This window comes from Miniopterus natalensis, chromosome 6, assembly GCF_054644295.1.
Source record: "Miniopterus natalensis isolate mMinNat1 chromosome 6, mMinNat1.hap1, whole genome shotgun sequence".
Taxonomy (NCBI): domain Eukaryota; kingdom Metazoa; phylum Chordata; class Mammalia; order Chiroptera; family Miniopteridae; genus Miniopterus; species Miniopterus natalensis.
This window is the reverse complement of record NC_142086.1, coordinates 44,601,274-44,622,868: the sequence shown is the minus strand read 5'-3', so window position 1 is coordinate 44,622,868 and position 21,595 is coordinate 44,601,274. Positions and strand designations below refer to the sequence as shown.

The 21,595-nt window shown below is 49.4% G+C and overlaps 1 protein-coding gene across 1 annotated transcript in view; it reads right to left on the bottom strand.

The window, feature by feature from the left end:
• PDIA5 (protein disulfide isomerase family A member 5) overlaps positions 1-21,595 on the bottom strand; it is an 82,030-nt gene that overhangs the window by 50,342 nt on the left and 10,093 nt on the right. Inside the window, exons 2-5 of the mRNA XM_087817884.1 lie at positions 11,452-11,575; positions 8,402-8,489; positions 431-514; positions 134-179 (exon numbers count right to left, since the gene is read on the bottom strand). Of these exons, the coding sequence (XP_087674010.1) occupies positions 134-179; positions 431-514; positions 8,402-8,489; positions 11,452-11,575 (342 nt within the window). The remainder of the gene's footprint in view (positions 1-133; positions 180-430; positions 515-8,401; positions 8,490-11,451; positions 11,576-21,595) is intronic.

Sequence of the window (21,595 nt, the reverse complement as noted above, 5' to 3'; positions counted from 1 at the left end):
AGATAAGACTCCCTTGGGTCCTCTGGAAGAGCTATTTGTGCACTCTGCCCTTCCTTCTCTCAGAGGGAAGCTGCCAGACTTTTGGCTTCCATTCAGACTGCAGCTCTGCTGAGAAGGAGGGAGGTAAATTTACCTTAAATGTCACGGCTCGGTTATATTCAGTGTGAAATGCACCATCTCTGTCAAACAAGAGAAAAAGGTGTTAACTTTAGAGGTGGTTGTGAAGAGACATACCTTTAGTTTCCTGCAGCATCTCAATAAGATCCAGCTATTGAACACAGTTCAAGATGTTTTTAAATGAAATAACTGTAAACAGAAAAAAAAATCATTCCAGAATAAAATTGATCTAACTAAAATTGCTGTGCACTGAGAATACCAATGAAAGCTTTCAGCGCTCACTTGGAAATTGGAAATGACCACATGCACTTACTGGTAATGGAATAATTCGACCTTTTTGTCCTCTGGGCTCAGGTCAACTTTCATCTTCTTGCACAATTTTCTACTCTCTGCGTCACTGAAAGATACAAATGTCGGGAACCATTTGTTACCTGTGGTTCTCACAGAGGTGTTGACAGAGTAAAATCTGCTGGTGGCCTAAGGATAAGCCAGGTAACTTAGAATTCTCCATAGCAAGTGAGGACCTCACTGTGGATGAATTCTCAGAGAGCTGGAGGAACGGGGGTAAGTAATGAACACAACATGGGCTGATCAGGAAAGATGGACCAGCAGAGAAGGAGGCTGCATCACTACATGTCAGGGACAACACAGGGCGGTCCAGACAAAGGAAGTGCCCCAGAAGCACAGGCGGTGGACAGCCCATTCTAAGAAGAAAAATAAACTCAGTATACATCAGTGGTTCCCAGTCCTGGCTGCTCATTAGAATCACCTGGGGAAGTTTAAAAACTGAATTCCTGGCCCTTCCTAGATCATTATTTCAGAATCTCTGCCTGGGGCCCAGGCAAGTTTCTGTTTGTCAAGCTCTAATATGTGCCATATGCCACCTGCTATAGACCATCTGACCAGGATAAGACGAAAATGTTCTACGATGTTGAAAGAATTGTGAAGTCTGACCAGGTACTGACAAAAGCCAAAAGGAGAAAAGGGAATCTTCAGTGAAGCCCTAGTCTGTAATCTTGCCCTCTCACAATTCTAATAAAAAATGTCTGTCAGGCCCAGCTGGTGTTGCTCAGTGGTTGAGCATCGACCCATGCACCAAGAAATTGCTGGTTTGATTCCGGGTCAGAGCACATGCACGGCTGCAGGCTCGATCTCCAACAGGGGGCATGGAGGAGGCAGCCGGTCGATATTGATATTTCTCATTAATGTTTCTCTCTCTCCCCCTCTCCCCTCCTCTCTCCAAAAATCAATCAATAAATAAAAATATTCCAAAAAAAGGTCTGTCAGGTGCCATTCACTGTATACAAAGTGCTCAGGTATGATCCCATCTAATCATGATGTCCTTCCTGTTAGAACAATGGACCTCAAAGTGTGGCCCTGGGACCAGCAGCCTCAGCATCACCCAGGAACCTGTCAGAAACACTAACTCTCAGCCCCATCCCAGACCTTCTGAATTAAAACTCTGCAGACACTTTTTAAGGAAGCTTCCAGGTGATCTGATGCCGCCACCATCCTCACTGGCTCTTCCTCCTCTCCCCAATCTCCACAAGGTCTGGCTTCCCCTGTGCCCTGTGCCAGCCCCCCTCAGAAACCTTACCTGCTCTCATATATTCCCCACGACCTCACCACACTCGGCCAAGTGTGCCCAACAGCCAGCCAAAGGCAACCAGCAACCCACCCATGTATGGCCCTGCAGCAAGGAGCAGGGCCCTCTCCCAGATCTGAGTGGACTCAGTGAGAGTATGTTGGCCACCCAACCTCCACTGGTCTCCACTGACTACACTGCACGAGAAACTTAGTTCTGCCAGGTATGACAGCCACCTGAGGGAAGTCCCTTCATCTCCCACCTGTTTACATACCTCACCACCTTCTACAGCCATCAGCTTCACACAGCTGTGCACCAGCCCCAGAACAGATGGACTAATTAAACCATTCAGCTCAATTCTAAAAGCAGCGCTCGTCAATGCACAAGCAAAATTGTGGGACCTCATTTTAAATGTAAATATACAATCTGCAATGCTAGAAGCACGGCCTCTCCCTCCCTATGCAGTCCTGCCTGTGGTAGCCATCACTGTAGCCACTGCAGCTTCCAGCCTCAGGCCTGGCAAATAGTGGGAACTCAAGACATGCATGATGAACTCAGAAAGGAAAGGCTAATGACATTGCAGTGGCTGCTCCTCCAAGGTGGTGAGGGCATTTAAAAATACTGACGCACGACCTGCCACCTCCTATCCCACCCCATGTCCCTTGGCTCTCCTCTACCGAGAATGTGGACAAGAAGATTTCAGAGACCTGTACACACTCCTCTCCCCAACCTGGCCCAGACAGGCACGTGCACATGGGTGTTTCATTTGAATTTGTTGGGGGCGGCTGGCTGGGAGTGCAGGGTGGCTGCTGCGGGCGTGTAGAGCCATGTTCCCTAGATCTTCATGCACAGTGTTGATCATCCAGGAGACTGGCAACACCCACTCCTGGGAGTGAGACCCAGTGATGAAGGAGGGATAAGGGAGGCAGGAAGAAACAAGGTGCTTGAGGGTCAGGAAGGGGAGGGATGTGGCTTCCACAAGTTGTAGCCTGAGTCCCAGACCCTCCCTAGAGGCAAGCCCACCTGCCAGCTGAAGTGACTGATGGCTTCTAGATCTGGCTCCACCATTAGCCAGCCTGTGGCCTCTGGCGTGGCCTTTGGTTTCCCGCGCTGCAAAATGTAGTTGTTGTCCATGTGAGCTGAATGAAGCTTTCAATTCCTCTACAGGGTGAAGTACTACCAAAGCACCAAGGCAGGCTGCCTATATCCTGACGGATGAACCAGGAGCCAGAGGCCAGGACAGAGGTGGAGACACAGAAAGATCTGAACCTCCGTCACCTCTCTCCTGCACCCCTGACCAGTTCCTCACTCAGCTGCTTGGCATCCTTGTGTCCACACAAACCCCAGGCAGCCTCCTGCAGCAGGGAGAAAGCACACCACACTAGGAACCTGGCACCAGGGCCCCTGCCTGTCTTGGCCACTATGTAGCCTTGGCTAACACAGCCTTCCTGGGTTCCCTTTCCCCATCAAAGAAAGGGTAAATCTCTTCTCCCATCTGCCAGGTCTGACATGGAGGGAATCCAAGCAGATGGGCCTGTGACCCCGGAGGCTGGGTGGGAGAGGAGAGGTAGAAAGTGCGCTCACTCAGAGACATGAAAAATATGGGAGTCAAGGAGCAAGTGAGCAAGAAATACTGTCAGAGTGACTTCTAGGTGCCAAATACCAAGGACAATATGAACAAATAAACTGGGGGACACAAGACAGGAGACGGAACTGTCCTGGAATGGCTGGCCTTAAACTTGGACAGACCTTGGCGGTCAGGTAGCTCCTCTGATGGGGGGACTTGGCGTATACAGCAGGGATCCTCCCAGGTCTGGCTGTTCTTGGTACCTACCTCAAGTAGGCACAGAATAAAGTATGAACTGTGCAGCATAGTTAGTAAAAGTGATGGGAATAGAGGGAGAGAACTGTGTCTTCTCTTCCTCCACCTGCCTTTCCAGCGCAGCAATTCTAAGGCTCTGCTCCTCAGCTGGGGACATCACCCAATGAGTGCATGTCAACGCGCTGGGAGGAAACTGAAGACACATCGACACAGCACTTCCGCTGGGAGTCTCCTTTATCCCACGGTAAGAAACATTAAGCATGCTTACGTACAAAGAAGCAAATGCTAAATTCAAATATGCTTTAGAAGAAAACATAAGACTTCAAAATATGTTATGCCTACCCTGGCAGGCCTTAAATCTTGGCTCTGGGAAGGCAGCACTGCTCCAGGGGACATCACGCAGATGGGAGAAAGAGCAGGGAGGAAGGAAAATGTGGTTAGGTAATGACCTTAAACCCTCAAGAGAAGAAAGCAGTGAGCACGGATAGGGCAGCCTCAGCCCAGTGAGAATCAGCCCCAGGAATTAGCATACCAGGCACAGCTCCTGCCCGCTGGCTCCGGCTCAGCTGCCCAGACAGCAGCACTCCACGCCAAGGCCGAGCCCCAATGCCAGGCTGCAGGGCACGAAGGGAATACCAACTCTCTCACACACAACCCACTTAACAGCCAGACAACCACCAGCAGCCAACCCGAGCGTGGCTGCTGAGGCCTGAGCCAGGAGGTGGAGTGAAGGGCAGGGAGAGCTGACAAATCCCTGGACAGAAGCCAGACACCCTGCAGACACCTCACAGCAACAAGTTACTGGGACCTGGGAGAGGACCAACAGGGAGGGCTTTGTGCGCCTACAGGCCCGCGGGAACGTAGGCACGGGTGGACAGGAAAGAGCCAGAAAAGAGAGAAAAACAAGGAAAGAAGTATCTACACAGAGAAGAGAGGAGAAAAAAAGACCAAAAGAATGGGCAGCAGGGGCCAGAGAAGGGAAGAGGCAATAGAAACTAGTAAGGGACAGGGAACAAAGGGGGAGACAGGACAGGTGCTCAGAGGAAAGAATTGGAAAGATGTAGGGAGCAGATGCCCAGAGTGGGAGAGACACAAAGAAAAAAGGGCTCCCAAAAGACTGGAAGGTACACCACTACCACATACACACACACTGCACACCAAGTCTGGCAGCTTCTGGGGTTTTCTGAACTAGGCTATTTAAGGATGAGAGCAATTTGGAAGATTTAACTCCACATTTCACACAAAATTAAATAGAAGACCAGAGAGGGGCAGCAACTTGTCAGAGGTCCCATAGCTATTTGCTGTCAGAGCCTGGACTCAAAGCCAGGCCTCCTGACCTGCAGTCAGTCCTACATATTCCACTGCACCCTGCACTTCTTCAGGGTCAGAGTAAAACATCCACAAGCCTGGGATGACTCTCACACCCCAAACTTTCTTCAGGGTTATCTTCACAACCACCACGGGCTCCTCCAAGAAAAAGCTGCCGAGGAACAAATACACCATTTCTCCCCTCCAGCTTCTTGAAATGCCCTGAACAATCCTGCCCAGATGAAAAATAACAATAGCAGCATGAGGCTTCACTTTTGAATTCTATTCCAGAAGGAACTTCCAGTTACCTGACCCGTACCATGGAGTTAGAAGAAAGAATTACCGTCCCATTTTATAGATGAGAAAACAGACTCAGGGTAACTATCCTATCCAAGGTCACAAGACTAGTAAGTAGCAAAGCTGACTCTTCAACCCAGGCCTCTGCCATTATGCCACCCACGTTCAAAGACGCCTCCCATCAGAGTACTGTCTTCTCTCACCCTCAAATGCCCCCATTCCCTTCATCTGCCCCTTAAGGGGGAAAAGCAGAGTGAGCTGTTCAGTCCTGACCTTCCTGTCATCCCGCTCCAAGCCCTGGCGTCCCCATCACAGCCTCCGACACTTTGCTGGCAGGGAAGGCGGCAGAGCTGGAGAGGATGGGAGCTGGGGAACCTCAGAGGGCTGTGAGAGGGGAGGGGCGCTCTGGCTGCCCACCTGCTAGTTAACAGCAGGCGAGATAAAAAGAGCAGATGTTGGCTCCATTCCACCCACTTACTCCACTGCAGACAGCAACAGAAAGCACTCCTGAGAGCGTGTCTGCCCATCCCCAGAGTGTCTCATTCAAACTCATAAACACAGACTGGATGCATTTAGGACAACAGTGAGAGCTGTCATCGCAAGCCCTGGAGTTAAGATGGTAGGGTCCCCTAATGATTTACAGGGCACGTTCAGGAGTCTAGGAGCGGGAGGAGCCTAGCAGGAGGGCAGAACTAGCTCGTGCCCTTGGGAATCTTACGTAACTCTAGTCTGTGAGAACTGCCGCCCAGGGTGGCCTGCAGGGACTAGAGCCCTGAGTTCTGTCCCTTGGGCTGTTCTGGGAAGATTTAGCTGTACTCTCTCTGCCTCTGATTTCCAAACATAAGATATTCCTACTTCCAACATAATCCATTATAGCTCCTCAATCCACCTACTTATCTAAACTATTTTAAAAGCTATTTAACATTTCAGTTTATACTTCCTCTTACAGGGATACAATGAGTGGCAACTCCGTGAAACAATCTATCCTTTTGTCTTAAGGTTACCTCTTTTAAGCTCTAAGGTACTCCCTCGGTTTTCATTTTAGCACACCAGAGTCACAGGATTATTTCTCCCATTGGCACTTTTACATGTCTCCAAATGAGTCCTGCATTCTAATCGCCTCAGTCTGTCTTTACACACTGACCTGGCCCCATTGAGTCTTGCCTGTCCAGGGAGCAGAGCAGGACTGCTGCCTATAAATCCACCAGACAGATGACCCCAGGCAGTGCTCAGGGCCCACACCATACCTGCAGGAAAAGCCAGGGCACATTAAAGACCTGACACTCTGGGGTCTTTGCCCCAAATTTGAACTCTACTTCCTCTATGAAGCTTTCTCAACCTTCCAGGCAAAATTAAGTGCCTCTACACAGAAAGCCTCCATTTACAGCACTTTTCACCTGGATTGTAATCACCTGATTAGGTGTCTGCCACCTCTTGGCACACTGAAGACACTGTTATCCTTGGAGACACTGTTACCCATCTGTGCACCTCAAGGCACACATTAAGTGCTCAGGAATGTTTGCTGAGTGGAGCCAGGCAGATGGAGCAACATCAAAGCTCTTCTGCCCACTTCTGCCACCGGCAAGCCTCACAAGAACCCCCTGTCCTCTCTAACAGGCTCCATCACTTTGCCAGCCACACAGTGCACACCTGGTGAACAACTGGTGACAGAAACAAGCCTGGAAGACAAGAACACTTCCAGACTAAGTATCAACTAGAATTCACCAATGGCTACAATCTTATCAACTGTCTAGAGAGTAGTCTCTTCTATGAATTGGGTGTTTAAATCAATCTGGAGGTGTGAGGCGAGACACACACACCTATAGCAAGCACCACGGGGTTAACACTCCTCCTGCGGGTCTTATTCAGTACATCGTCAAAATATGAATCTCTTTCAATTCTCTTGTCATGGGAAGACAAGCTGAGACCATCAAGTTCATTTGCAAAGCAGCCGTTCAGAACTCAGGTTGCAGAGGAAGAAGACTGCCCTGGAGTGGAGCCCATTAAAGCTCACTTAGCCCACAGGGTAGCAACGAGGTTTGTGACTCAAGCAGGGTCAGCTACATTCAAAGTTAAAAAGACCTTTATGGGTCATCCAGGAAAAGAACTGCCTTCTTTCCCAGCAGAGCCCCACCTCTTCCCCATACTAACCAGAGTACAATACCCTCGAGTACAATTTCCCTTTCCCCTCCTCTTCCCAAACCCATGCTCCTGACAAACCCTACGTCCAGGTGAGAACTGGCCAGACATAGTGGCTCTGGAAACACTTCCTGTCCTCAGTCAGGACATGTAAGTGCTGCTATCTGCCAGGTGCAGCAATGTGCCTTGCGTACAGCTGGTGCTCAATAAATGTGCAAAGGGAAAGCCTGTTCTTAGCTATCTTTTTCCCTATGTTCACTTGCTATCTGCGTGTCTTTCTGTGTTTCTGCCACTCTATGCCAAATTGGGAGCTAATGATATAATCCCAGCAGCAAAGCACTGAACACACAGAGACGTGGAAATCAGTCTTAATCACTGAAAGGAAAGGGGACTCCAGCTTCCAAACTGAAGAGAATCAGAGGAACTCCATCAACAGGTCCCTTCTCACATAAGAAGTAGCCCTCCTTCCATAGGCTCCCTCCTGAGGGCCAGCACTTGAATCTGACAAGAAAGTCTCTGGGAGGAGGGAGGTTAGGAAGGAGGAAGAAAAGGAGTTCAGGGACTGGCATTGGGACAGGTCAGGGTGGGGGGTGGAGACACAGTCAGAGGAGAGAGCTGGAAGGACTAAGCCACCTGTCCAGGACTGACACATCTAACGGTGTCACCTAGGAAGCCAACGCAGCAGATTCCACCACCTTTGGGCCGCAGGGAGTGGAGACTGTTACTGGCCTGGACTGGGGGTAAAGCCCAGGTTCTTGCTGTCCACCCCCCCCGCCCTCTAAGCAAGACCACTGGGTCACCCTGAAACTTACCTTGCCTCTCTGGGCATCAAGGCTCCATCTATAAAGCAAGAACCCCTCTGCCTCCAACAAAACCAAGTTGACAAAGTAAAAAGTAGAAGTACTGTGGAAGAAGGGAAGAGGGTGGGCTGGACAAAGCAAGAGGGAGAGCCAGAATCTGCCCATCTCCAGGCCACAGCTGTCCCTGCTGGATTGCCAGGGGGGTGTTTCTGCAATGTCTCCTCCACCACATCCTGTCTCAGAGTATTAATCAGGGACAATTCTCTACTCCACAGGCCAAAGCCCCCAAGTCGCCTGCCCTCCAGCCACCGTGCCCATGTCCTCAGGACGTACCCACAGTCTACCCAGCAGATGGTGCCTTGTCCTTTCACTGCCTGGGCCACAGTGGACAATAACCTGAGATGACTTTCAGCTGCAGCCTCTGTAGAAAAAACACACAAACCACCAAAATATTAAACATCTGTGCCTAAGTACACCAGGGCCACCCTACCACCACCTTCCCTCAGGGGCAAGGAAAGAAGGAGACCAGTCCCAGAGGGGGTGATGTCCTGAGCACCAGTTAAAACACGGTCCCTGTGATCAACAGTTCTGTGAGGACAGCCCAGCTCTTCTCAGAAAACCCTGCTCCTGCCTGTGGGCAGGCACTTGATTCCGACAAGAATCAAGTGCCTTCCTCACAGACACAGAACCCCAGCTCACCCCTCCTGTAAGTCACACCTCACGCCTCACTCCTCCAGAATCTCTGAGCCAGGCGGTCAACTCCCAGGAGAATCTCTGACTGGCCGGCTTTCTGGGATAAATTTTGAAAAGTCTATAACCAAATAATTACAATTCTATAATGAAAAAAGGAAATGAGTTTGCCAATTCCACACTTGTCTGTCCTGGCACCCGACCTGGGAACCTGGGAGCTGGCGAGGGCAGGGACCAGATTCTTCCTTCATGTGTCCATCATATATGCATCCAGGGGCTCAGTGCAACCTGGTGATTAAATTAAGTTTAGCTGTGACACTAGTCTCCGATGGACCAATGCCAAGTGTGTCCAAGTGAGACTTCATAGGCCACTTCCCCAGAAGGAGCAGGGGAAGAACTGGCCCTGGCAATACCTTGGAAGTTAGCTGCAGGACCATGGACTACGCCTTGGGTGGGGTGGAGTGACACAAGAAAGGAAGTACTTTGCTGGTCCAGTTGTCAATCCCTGTGGGTCTGGGCAAAGCACCTGGACATTGTTGTAGGAGGGCAGGTTCTTATGGATGGAGCCTCTGTGGCCAGGATTCAACACTGCCAGCCCGCTAGGCCCCATTGCAGAGTGGCTGTGGCCAGTGTGTCACCTTCCTCTGTCATACCTGTGAGCTCATTTGAAAGGCCCACTAGGCAGACACTGGTGGGGAAAGCAGACTGCTGCTTTCCAGCTCCAAAAACCGTATGATACGTTCCAAAGCCAAGCAGAAATGATGTCTGAATTATTTGCCTCCAAAGATCTCCTTTTCTGGTGTGGATAATGGTAGCTGTTTATGAATACAAAGCATGCTGAGCCTTTCATGGAAGTGAACATAAAGCATCATTCTAGAACTGTGCCAGGAACCCCCACCAGGACAACAGGAGGAGGGGAGAGCGGAGGTGGGAAAGGCCATCACTCTGCCATGCAGATGGGCACTGGGAAGTGGGGGTGGGAAACAATACGCAGACCTCTCCCCTAACCCTGCGTTTCAGCAGCGGAAAGGGAGCCCTGCTTGGAAGGAAGGGAGGGGAGAAAGCCCACTCACAGTCACAAGTCTAGGACAGGCTTGGGTAAGGAGGCAGGAAGGTAGAATAATCACCCACGGCCACTGCCAAAACAGGGAGGAGCAGTGAGCGGGAAGCATGGGGTCTCCACTGCCAACGAGTGAGACCGTGCTCAGGTGAGGGCTGAAGAGAAAATAAGACCTCCAGGCCCTGCCTCCCACATGCCCCCATCCAGAGACCCGACCTCCCCACTCTCTAACTTACTATAATCATTTCCTGGTGGCAGAGCCGCCCATCAGTGCAGAATTAATACACTTCTTCCTACTCTCCAACAGAAGAAACAAGGCAGGGGCGGTGCAGGGCACCAGCTCGGCCATCTACCAGCCGGGAGACCTCAGACAAGTCAGCTGTTCTCTCCCAGCTTCAGGTTCCTCACTTGTAACCTGGATATTAGCTGACCACCTCACTGCCTCCCTCGTGGAAGCAGAGCAAATGAGAGTGTATTATAGAAGGTCCTGGCAGAGTCCTTGCACGATGAGGAGCTGAAGGGACAGGACCTGAGAAGGAGCTGAGTGCATTCCCTGACTGACAACTGCCAGCTCCAGGAGCATCCAAGGGGGCGAGCCATGCTTATTTAGGCCCTATACCCCAGGCCTCAGGAGCAACTCTGCTTCTCCCTGGCCTCAGTTTACCCCTATTCCTGACAGCGGAAAAATGCTAGTCGCATGCTGGGCTCTCAACAACAACCTCAGGGAGCGTCTGCCAGGCCCTCAGAAAGGCAAGGAGCAGCATGTGCCAGGGTGCTTGGAGGATGCGGGCTCCAGGAGGGACACAGGTCCAAAACATCCATCAGCCTCAGTGCCAAACAGTGTCAAGGATGAGCTGCAGGGAGAGCTGTGCCCGGAGCTGGCCCAGCCACTGCCTGTTGCTTCTCCGGGGCAAAGAAAACTTGGCATCCTCAGGAGCAGCGAACATACTTAACTCTGCTGGAACAATATCAACAGTCCAATGTTCAAAGTCACAGCCAAGAGCCGACCAAACCTCTTTCCATCCACTATGCCCTCGCCAGTCCCAAGGTCAGAAGAGGCAAGCTGCTGTTCCCACCCCCACGGAAGCTGCCCTGTCCTGTGCTTGGAGCCATGTCTAAGCACAGTCTTGTGTCCCAATCCCACAGTGGGACAGATGGGGGCCAGATAAGGTCAGAGCTGCCATCCCGGGTGTATGCCCCCAAGCCTGGGACCCATTCAGCTGTCGACAGGCTGGCCAGTCTGTTCATTGACAGCTCTGGAGAAGCATGCCCTGGCAGGGCTGGCCTGTGCCTATCTGGGAAGTCAAAATGTCCATCCCCAGTGTCCACAGTTCTCTGTTCTCCTTCACACACATATATACCCTCTCCCTCAGGAGGTAATGAGGCTTTTTCTAAGAAACACTTATAGAAAAGAACTGAATGACCCCTCAGGGACCCCAAATCAGCAGAACTGACGCCCCTCTGGGCCTCTGACTTGTCTCCTGAGGAAAGCTGACAAACATGGTATCCCCTGGACCCTCCCTGAGTGGGTTTTGGCCCTAAGGTCTCTGCCTCCCACTTCTGCCCCCTCTCATTCCCTCCCTATCCCAACCCATCCCTGACAGGTGGCCCCAAGGCCAGGCTAGGCACTCACCAGATTTGGAGTAAAGCACCAATACATTATTCCGGGTCCTGAGAAGTTTTTTCAAGTCCTTGGGGTCAGAGATCCTCTCGATGAGAGAGACCTTTGTGGAGGACAGCCACATGGGCAGGACCACCTGGAAATGAAGAAGACAAGGACAATGAGCCTGAACCCCGGGTCCCCGCCAGGCCGAGGAAGAATGGGTTCTTCAGAGGGACAAGGGTGCACTAACCCTTCTCGATACTAGAGCTGTCTTTTCACCTCACCCCCTCTCCAAGTCACCACAGCCCCCAAGAAATTTCCCCGTCCACCCTCAGTCTCCAGTCACCCTCTTCTCCGTGTCCTTTCATAAGACTGTATGGACTGGACACAACACAAGCATGCTGCAGGGACATACCACCACCCCCTCAGTCAAGACCTCGCTGGGAGTCAGTGTCCACATTCTACACTGCGCCACACACTGGAGCAAGGGGAAAACTCCATCCCACTTAGGACCACCAAAACAAAAGTCCACAGAGAAATAAGATCACTTCTGATGTTCAGGATGGGAATAGATGGGTGAGGGGTTTTCTGCATGCCCTACTCAGCCAATGATCTCAGGAAACCAGCCAACAAAATGAGCTAATCGTCCTCAAGAAGCCTGAAAACCTTGGGCACAGGAGGTACCAGGTACCTCCATAGGCATGATGAGGGGTAAGATGAAGGGGTGTGTGTGTGTGTGTGTGTGTGTGTGTGTGTGTGTGTGTGTGTGTGTGTGTGTGTGTGTGTGTGTGTGTTGTTAAATGTCTAAATAAGGAGCAGTCACACAGCACATCCCCTCACCCAGCCCACACAGCTAGCTGACAGCCCCTTGCCTAGTTGGCAGATAGAGACTACTATATGGTTACTAGAATAAGAAAAGCTCTTCTAGGAGACACCAGGCAGAGGGTAAAAGTATGGCCCTGAGAGAAAACAGGAGATTAAGGGAAAGTCTACAAACTGAACCTTGAGATCAACCGTCCCCATAAGCCCCCATCCCCCAGCACCCCTTTTCCAGAATGCTGCCAGTCTTACTCCCCCAGGCAAGAGATTAGAGAATTTTTCTCTGGGAAACAGGAGCACAAGAAAAACAACCTAAAGACAGTGACCTGGAGATCCTCTCATGAAACAGCTCAGTTCCTACTCAAATACCCACTGTGAGGCCCTCTCAGTAAACAAGTGCCCTCCACCCCCTCCCTATACTCAGTCTCTGGTCACGTGCTAGTGCCTTGCTCTTCAATACGCACAGATAACCAAGGTTCACCAGATATCTGAGGAAAGCCCTTAACACCAAAGGGGCAAAAAACAAACCAATGGAAAGATGAAACTTAGATTAAAAAGGAAAAGAACAGAAAAAGACAACAAAACTATAATTATTATCCTCAGAGAATTAACACAGTGAATCCATAAAACAAGAATAGAATGCTATGGGACAGGAACATTCAAAGAGAATCAGGAAAAACTCCTGAAAAGTAAAACTCACACACACACAAAATTGCAATACAGTTGAAAGTAGAATTGAACAATACTCCTAGAAAATAAAACAAAAAATATCAAGAAATAAAAAACAGGCGAAAGGATAAGAAAAATAAGAAGATGGACCCATTAAGTGCAAAAGCCAAACTAAAGAAACTCCAGAAAAAGAAGAAAACAGAGGGAAAAAAATTATCAAAGAAATGATTCAAAAAAATACCCAGAATTGAAGGATGTGAGCTTTCAGTTGAGAGGGCCCAGCATCAAGAATTAAAAAAACTCCTTATGCAGCCTTTCTCAGGAAGCTACTGGAACTCCTGCTCTACCAAAACAAAATGTAAATAAAAAATGATAGAGACGTGGAATCTAGGAAACAAAGGATCCAAGAGAGCAAAGAGGCAGGGAGAATCACCACGTTGATGGTAAAGAGAAGTCCAGGATAACTGTTCAACAGCCTACAGAGCAACCAGCCCAGAATGGAGCAAGGATGAAGGAATATGGAGGAATGTGGTCAATAAAAAGAGGCAACTGTAGATTATCTGATACACTTGATCATACTGATCAGTTAAATTATCTGACCAAAGTTTACACAGCTAATAAGAAGCAGGGCCAGGACCTGAACCCCAGTCTCTCTATTTGACCCCTTGCCCTTTCAGTCTGCTGCCTCTTTGTAGCCAGGAGTCCTGAGTATAGTCTGAGCTCTATCACTCAATAGCTAAGATGTCTAAGCAACATCACTCAACCTTCCAGAGGCTTAATGCCTCTCGCATCTGACATGGAGATAATAATACCTCCCTCATGGGACTGCCGTGAGGACAAAATGGGATAACTTATCGAACATACTTTATAAATCGTAAAGCACTCCAGTAGTATCATTACCATAATACATAATACAAATTTCGATCTCAGCAGAGTAGAAGACAGAAATGTGGCCATATTCTAGTGTTTCTAAATATAACCTGCCATTAGATTTCAAGGTTCCTTCTCCCCAGTGTAAAACCACCCAGGAGGAGGAGTTGAGGAATTCTCTCTCCCTCATTCTGCCCTGCCAGAGCTGTGGACAAGGCCTTAAGACCACTGCCCTTACGCAGCCCACCTGGAGAGCTCACCAAAAAGTTAATTCCACTTTATTATTACAAGGTATTTATTCTACTGCTCCCAGAGAGCTAATGGACATTAGACTAAAAAGTCCATAGCTCAATGCACGTGATTAAAGGGGGGGGGGGGGAATCTACTAGAAAAACACACTGTTTCTGTTCTGTTTTTACTCCTCAGATAATCTGCAGGTAAGAAAAACAACTGCCCTTGCCCAGTGCCTGGATATTCTGACCTGTGGACCAGCCCTCCTGAAACTGGCAGGCCCCTGTGCTTCTGGAACTGCAGGGGAGGAAAGGGGGAGGGAGGGGGAGCCCATGGCCACCTGCCCTGGTAGCAGAGTAGCGCGCAGCTGGGCTGCAGTGATAGCAGTGTCTACAGCAGAGACCACAAGAGCCGAGTCTCATGGCAAACCCACAGCTTCCTTCCTATGAAATTCAGTGGATCCCTCAGGTCATCTAAACAACGGCCACCCTCAGAGTAAACAAACCCCATTCCAGCCACCGAAACCTCTGACCCAGTGTTTACCCTCACATAGTTGAAAACTCAAGCTCAGCCAGAGATACACTGAGCAAACTGCCTCTGCTTGAGCACCGTCCCCCAGCAGGACACTGGGGCTTAAACTGGGTGCTGTCCACATCCTGGTCTTTATAGAGGGTCTGTCTCCTCCCCACCTCCCCACCCCTACCCCATCCCCTAGACTAGGAGCTAGCTCTGGAGGACAGAGCCCAGAACAGCCCCTGGGCCCTTGAAAGCCTCCCAGAAATATCTGTGCAGCATAATAAACATGGCAGGGCACACTGGTTACCACACTCCTGACCTATGCAGAGATGACCCGCTCGGAGCATGTTACACAGTGAGTCCATGGCAGCTCCCCGGAGACCTGGAAGGGAGCACTGACACCAGACTGACCGAGGCACAGCCAGTGAGGGTCTGGGCTGGAGTGTGGTGGGAGAGGCCAGGTGGAGCCAGGCTATGGGTCTTGAAAGCCTGGCTCAAGAACTTCATTTGGCCATGACTTCAGACTGGACAGCCACCAGGCGGGACCAGCTGGATGGCTGCTGAAGCGCAAAGAAATGGGTCAATCTAAGAGCCTCAGGGAAAAACAGCAGAGCTCGATGACTATTCATGTGTAAGCAAGGAGGGGAGAGAGATGAGGCTAACATGAGCCCAGGGAATCTCCTAGGAGCAGAACAGCCAAAAATGGAAGAACTGAGAAGCAGCAGAGACTTCTGTGTGTCTTACTCTGAGGAAGGTGATGATGAGCTCAGGCCTGGGCCTGTGGACAGTAAGACCCCAATACAGCCTGGAGAGTAAGTCTGGGGTCGAGGTTCAGGGGGAGAAGCCCAGGGAGGGAACACCTCAGGTGAGCGGAGGAAGAAGGATGATGGACAGTCAGGAGGAAAAGGCGGGACGTGCGCCGTCAACACAGACCAAAGAGGAGACACACAGGAAAGCGGCGGTTGATCCACAGGCAAAGGCCACGGCAAAGTCCCCAGACGAATCTCAGTAGCAGAGTCGGAAGCCAAGTGCTGAGAAGAGGCAGCACACCCAGCGCAGGAACTGGGGTGACAACAGAAGGAGCACGGGTGACCCAGCAGGGTCAGGAGAAGAAGGGGCTGTCTCCACTGCCCATCTGTGGACACAGGAGACGCAGGGTTTAGAGACTTGGGAGAGACAGAGGAAAACAGGTAGAGCCAGATCCAGGGGAGGCTGGGGACTTGATGTGCAAAGAGCTAAGATGCTCGGCTTAGCATGTCTGAGGGCAGGGACGATGAGAACCGTGTCTGGCCTCAGACAGACCCTCACCTTAGCAGGCAACCACAGGGACAGCCAGGAAGGCAGCCCGTTCCTCCCTCCCCCAAGCCCAAGGGGATGCTGCTCCAGCCACTTAACATTCTCCTTTCTCCCCCTCTTCAGCCTTTCCAGTGTGCTCGCTCCCTCCTTTCCTTAAGATGCAGCTCCACTGAGCCCTGGATTGCCTGCCTAGCACCTGCCTGCAGATTTTTTAAGTCACGACCCACAAACCTCAATAACGACAATAACTACGGCAACAATAACAGTGTTAATGATGCACAAACTCTCTGCCTTGTCAGGCCCTCAGGGGAAGAGGGCAGTGTTGAAGAGTGCAGGGAAGCCAGCCACCTTCCCAGCCACCCACAGAACTGTTCCTGGGCTTGGCAGGCTCTTTACATTCCAAGTCATTCACTCTAGAGGCAGAAGAGAGGAAAAAAAAAAATCCCCTCTGTTCTCCATGCAAACTCCCAATCAGCTCCAAGAATTGCTTTCTTTCTCCTCAGCAACCCACAGCTTTAACAGGATTTGTATCAGGGCTGAGCTGCCCCCATGGGCTGGCTGGGCTGAGACCCACAGACCATTCCCCCAGCATAGACCAAAACAAAGCTTGGGAAGGACAGCCTCCCTTTTGCTGATGTGGGAGAATACAGGCCCCCAAAGGTCCCGCTTGCATCAGAGAGCCAGTGCCCCCCAACAGAGCGCCCACCCAGGCCCTGTCACCTCCCTCAGAACACCAGGCCCCTCCATCAGAGTAGCAGCCCCCTCTACTCTAAGGCCCTTCCCCCAGCAGAATACAAGACCTTCTTCAGAGCCCAGCAGCACCCAGGGTCTCTGGCACATGAGTCCTTACCCTACCTCTACCACCCCAGAAGGCAATTCAGTGGAGGAAACTGGGTTCTCTCCTCATCTTTCAGACTCTGCAGAGTTCTCCTAACAGGTGTCTGCCCATATCAGGGCCGGCCAGACAAACACCCCTCCAACCTAGCAGCCCACTCTCATCTGCTCCCTTTGTGGTTTCCCCACCCCTCTGACACCATGGAGAAAGCACTGCTTCTGGAGTCAGACAGACCAGGTGTCAAACCCAGGTGCCATCTCACAGCATGATGATCTCAGATGTTCCTATACCTTTGAGTGTCATTTCCCTACCTGTAGAGTGGAGGGGATAACGCTGGCACCTGCCATGTGGGGTTGGCTGAGGGTTGAATGAGAGGGGAGGAGGGGAAGTACATAGAGAACCTAACATAACACGTGGCATACAGAAGTACATAATAATCATAATTATCTTCAGTAGCACCATTAGTGAGACAAATAATAGCTAGAGCAAGGACAACAGTAAAATGGGCACCACCTCTTCCTCTCCAGGGCCCAGCCTGCAATCAGGCAAAACAGCACCTCAGGCAGGAAGGAGTGTGCACGTACACACACCAGCATCATAAAACCTGGAGTAAAACCCACCTGCACAGTGACCCAGGCAAGAGGCCAAGCAGCACCTGCAGGTGCTCCTTCCAGGTTCTGTGCCCATTTGCCCCTCACAAAACCTGTTGATTGGGCACTGGCCTCATCATGCAGAAGAGGAAATTGAGGCTGAGAGGGGCTAAGTGACTTGTCAAGGTCACATAGTAGGCAAACAGCAGAGCTAGGACCAGAGCTTAGGTCTCCCAGCACCTGCCCAGAGGAGGTGGTCTGCTTCTCTCAACCCAAGTTCTTTTGGTAGGGGCAACCCAAGCCGAAAAGGAGCACCTCCTTCCCAGGCCCTGCCTATCAAAATCGCCATGAAGAGCCCTCCTCTTACAGAATCCCGAGGCAAGGAGGGTCCCAGCAGAGACTTCCACTGGCCCCCTGCTTCCTGCAAGCCCAGAGCACCCAGGGTCTGGCCCAATTCTCAGGGTCCTGGGGCACTTAGCCCAGACCTGCTGTTAGTCAAGTTTGGTACAGAAGTCTGCGCCCTCTTCCACCACCCTCTCGCTCTAACACACAGCACACACAAGCTCCTCTCTCTCCTCTTAAGCTCACCCACCATCATCGCCAGACTAAAGAGATAGATAGTCGTACAGTTCTGGAAAATAACAGGGAGAACAGTCCTTGTCACATTACACCCTCGGCTTTAAAAAGCTCCAGCTCTCTGGGGCACGTGCCAGCACCCTCACGCTCTCTATAGCCAGGGAGGCTGTCCTCATAGATTCATTATTCAATGCAGATAATGAAGCCAGAGGTATTCAATTATATAAAGCAGCTTGCTAAAGGAGGCAGACTTAAGGGCAGAAGTTTAACATTTAGGAAAAAGGGTGGAGGTGGGACTTGACCTTTTTGCTCTGTCACCTGAAAAAAAGATGCCCCTCTTATGTTGGGAGCTGTGAAGAAACTAGTTTAATTTAGTGTAACCCACATTTTGCTCAAAATAGTTTAGAAATGTCAGAATCTAAAAGTCCAGATTCTTAAGAAGCTGGTGTAAAGAGATTCCAGAAAAATGTAAAAACAGATGACCTGAACCCAATGTCAGAGAACTTGAGCTGGATGAGAACTGAGAGGTGGAGGTTTGGTGGAAAGAAACCCAAGTTTCATGCTGCCTTGGATGTTTACTGGCTGTATGACCTTGGACGAGTCCTCTCTCCTTCTCTAAGAATTAGTTTCTTCCTCTGTAAATGAAGGGGCTCAGTGATTTCCAAAGTGATTTCCAATTGTGGCATTTGGCAAATCTATTCTCACAACCACTACTAGAGAAGTACTACGAAGTAATTACACCCTGTGAAGCTGAGCTCCTCTGGGCACGTGGCCACCCACATTAACAGCCACACCTCTCAGTCTCCCCTGCAGCAAGTATGGCTATGAGAGTAAATTTCAGGCCCTGGAATGTAAGCAGAAGTGTTATGTGCTAACCTTTAGGAACTGTCCCTAGTAGACATCTGGTATAAGTCTTCTTAGTCCCCTCCTCCTTCCTGCCAGCTGGAATTTGGAAAAGATGAAACTCAAGCAGCTACTTTGAGACAATGAGGAGAAAGGATTGCTAAAGATGTGGAGTAACAAGATAGGGGGTCCCTGGGGCCAAGACACTACAGAGTGATATACTGGCCCTGGACCACCCTTTTCTAGGTTTCCACATTAGTGAAGTAAATGATCTTTTTAAGACACGATCATTCTGTGTTTTCTGGCACACATACAAATGGATTTTGAGTATCTACTGGAACAAAAGCTTTAACTAGAAAGAAATATTAACATCTGTTCCAGTTGGGATATTTCAAAGTATCTAAGGCATCAAACTATGCCTTATACTTCAGATACACTGTAATAAGGAAAGAGACAGCGAGAATATCAAGGGTTTGATTTACTATGTTCCTCCTAGTTACCCAGGTTTCACTGTGCCTGTTCCTATCGGGTATCTTGGTCACCTGGTGACAGCTACCAATAAATAAGAGGAAAATTAGCTAGTAACTCTATTTCCCTACAACCTCAGCCTTTGCTAATAAGGGGGCCATTGCAGGAGACCCAAAGGCCAGGACATCCCTTACAGCTCACAGGCTTTAGTTAGGCTGGCTGGTGCCCCGACACAAGACTCTTCTCAACATCCTTCACAGGACACCTCCAGACTCCAGGTAGTCCCCCATCCCCCAGAGCCAAGGACTCAAAATCTCCTGAAGCTGCTCAATCTAGTGGGGCCCAGAAGGCTGTGGGAACTAAAGATGCTAATACACATCTCATCTCATCCTACCCTACCATCTCATCTTGGATAGCTCCCATTAGAAAGTTCAAATTCTTCCCCCAAAATACACCATTCTGTCAGCTTATCCCACTCTGAAGATAGCAAACACATTCCCTCTTAGGGTTCTGTAGGTGAAATATACCAATCCCTCAGGTGTGCCCTCAAGTCCAGCACTGTCCTGAATGACCTGCCCTAGACACAGCCAAGCTCATGATCCTCAGAGCTAACCCAATGCCGGGAGCCATGTGTCAGAGCCTGAGAAGAGTAATGTGCTATAGTACACTATAATTTATTTTGGGGAATAAATACCTATGCTTTCATAATTCAAAATCCAGGAAATTAATCTCAACACAAATCTCGACTGGTGGGTCACAGTTTAAAAAAAAAAGTTGAGAAACACCATTTGTGAATCTCTTAAACATGGCACCCAATTGTCTGTCATACAGAGCTGGCAAAAGCTTGAACTAGTACAATTCTTTTGGAAAGCTATTCGGCACAATTTATCAGCTATCTTAGTGGTATTCAGGCTCCTTGACTGGGTAATTCCACTTTTGGGAATCTGTCCTGAGGAAATTAGTGGAGGTCTGACATAGATATGACTTACATGGTCCTACTCATAAGAGTCAAAAGTTGTAAACAACCTAAGTGTCCAACAGTGACGGAAAAGGTTATTTAGAGCAAGCCACTCAACAGAATAATAGAGCCATTTAAATGATGTTCACAAAGATTCTACAATGAAAAAATACTTTTTACAGATAGAATTCAAAATGTGCACACTATGGATACAACTACACGCAAAATTGTGTTCAGAAAAGGACTGGAAGAAAAAAATGCACGCAAGTAAGGCTTTGTCCTTGGAGAGGTTTTAATGTTCCCCTTTGTCTTTTTCCTAACTTGCTATAATAGGCATATCCAATTTTAATATTTAAAGAAAAAGAATTACCTCCATTTGACCACCATCATGGAAATAATTAATAATCTCAAAGTATCTCCACACAAGAAAATATCACTGTAGTGTGGAGAAGCCTGGCAGGAACCCCCTTGACTAGGGACCAACGCTAGCATTACCAGTAACAGGTCAAATGGACATCATATGCCTCCTGGTAGAATGTACTGGAGAGAAGCATCATCAAAAACCAAATGAAGGGAAATTCTTCAAAAATGTCATAGTCACAAAAGACAAAGACTGAGAAACTAGTCTAGATTAAAGGAGATTAAAGAGCTCACACACTTAAATTCACCATGTGATTCTGGACTAAACCCTGAGCTGAAATGCTGCATTCCTGACTTTGATCACTGTAGTATGGTTATGTAAGAAAATGTCCTTGTCTTTTAAGAGATAATGAAGGCCCTGGCCGGTGTGGCTCAGTTAGATGGGCATCTTCCCGAGGCACCAAAAGGCTACTGGTTCGATTTCCAGTCAGGGCTCCTGTCCCATCACTGGTAGGGGGCGTGCAGGAGGCAACCGATGGATGTTTCATTCCTCCTCCCTTCCTCTCTCTTTAAAATTCAATAAAAAAAAAAATCTGAAAAAAAAAAATCATCTCTGTACACTTTATATGTGTAGAGGGAGAGTTTCATAAAACAAATGAGGTAAAATGTTAGTATTTGTGGAACTTGGGGTAAAGGACAGATCCTTTGTATTCTTCTTGCAACTTTTCTTTCGGTCCGAAATTATTCAAAGTTAGAGTTAGGGGAAAAAACTTACCTAAAACCAAAAAAAGAGATGCCAAAAACACAACCAAATACTGCCTCCCACGGGCCTTCTGACAAACCTCTGCCACGCAGCAAGCACTCACTGGCACTTTCCACATGACATCAGTGCTTATTTGCAGTCTTCACTTCCAGCTGACTGACTGCTCCTCTGCTCACCTGACATTATGTAGTTTTTTAATAAGAACTATTATATGGCCCAGCCAGCAGGGCTTAGTGGTTGAGCATCAAGCCAGGAGCCAGGATGTCACGGTTTAATTCTGGATCAAGGCACATACCCAGGTTTCGGGCTCGATCCCCAGTAGGGAGAGTGCAGGAGGCAGCTGATCAATGACTCTCATCATTGATGTTTGTATCTCTCTC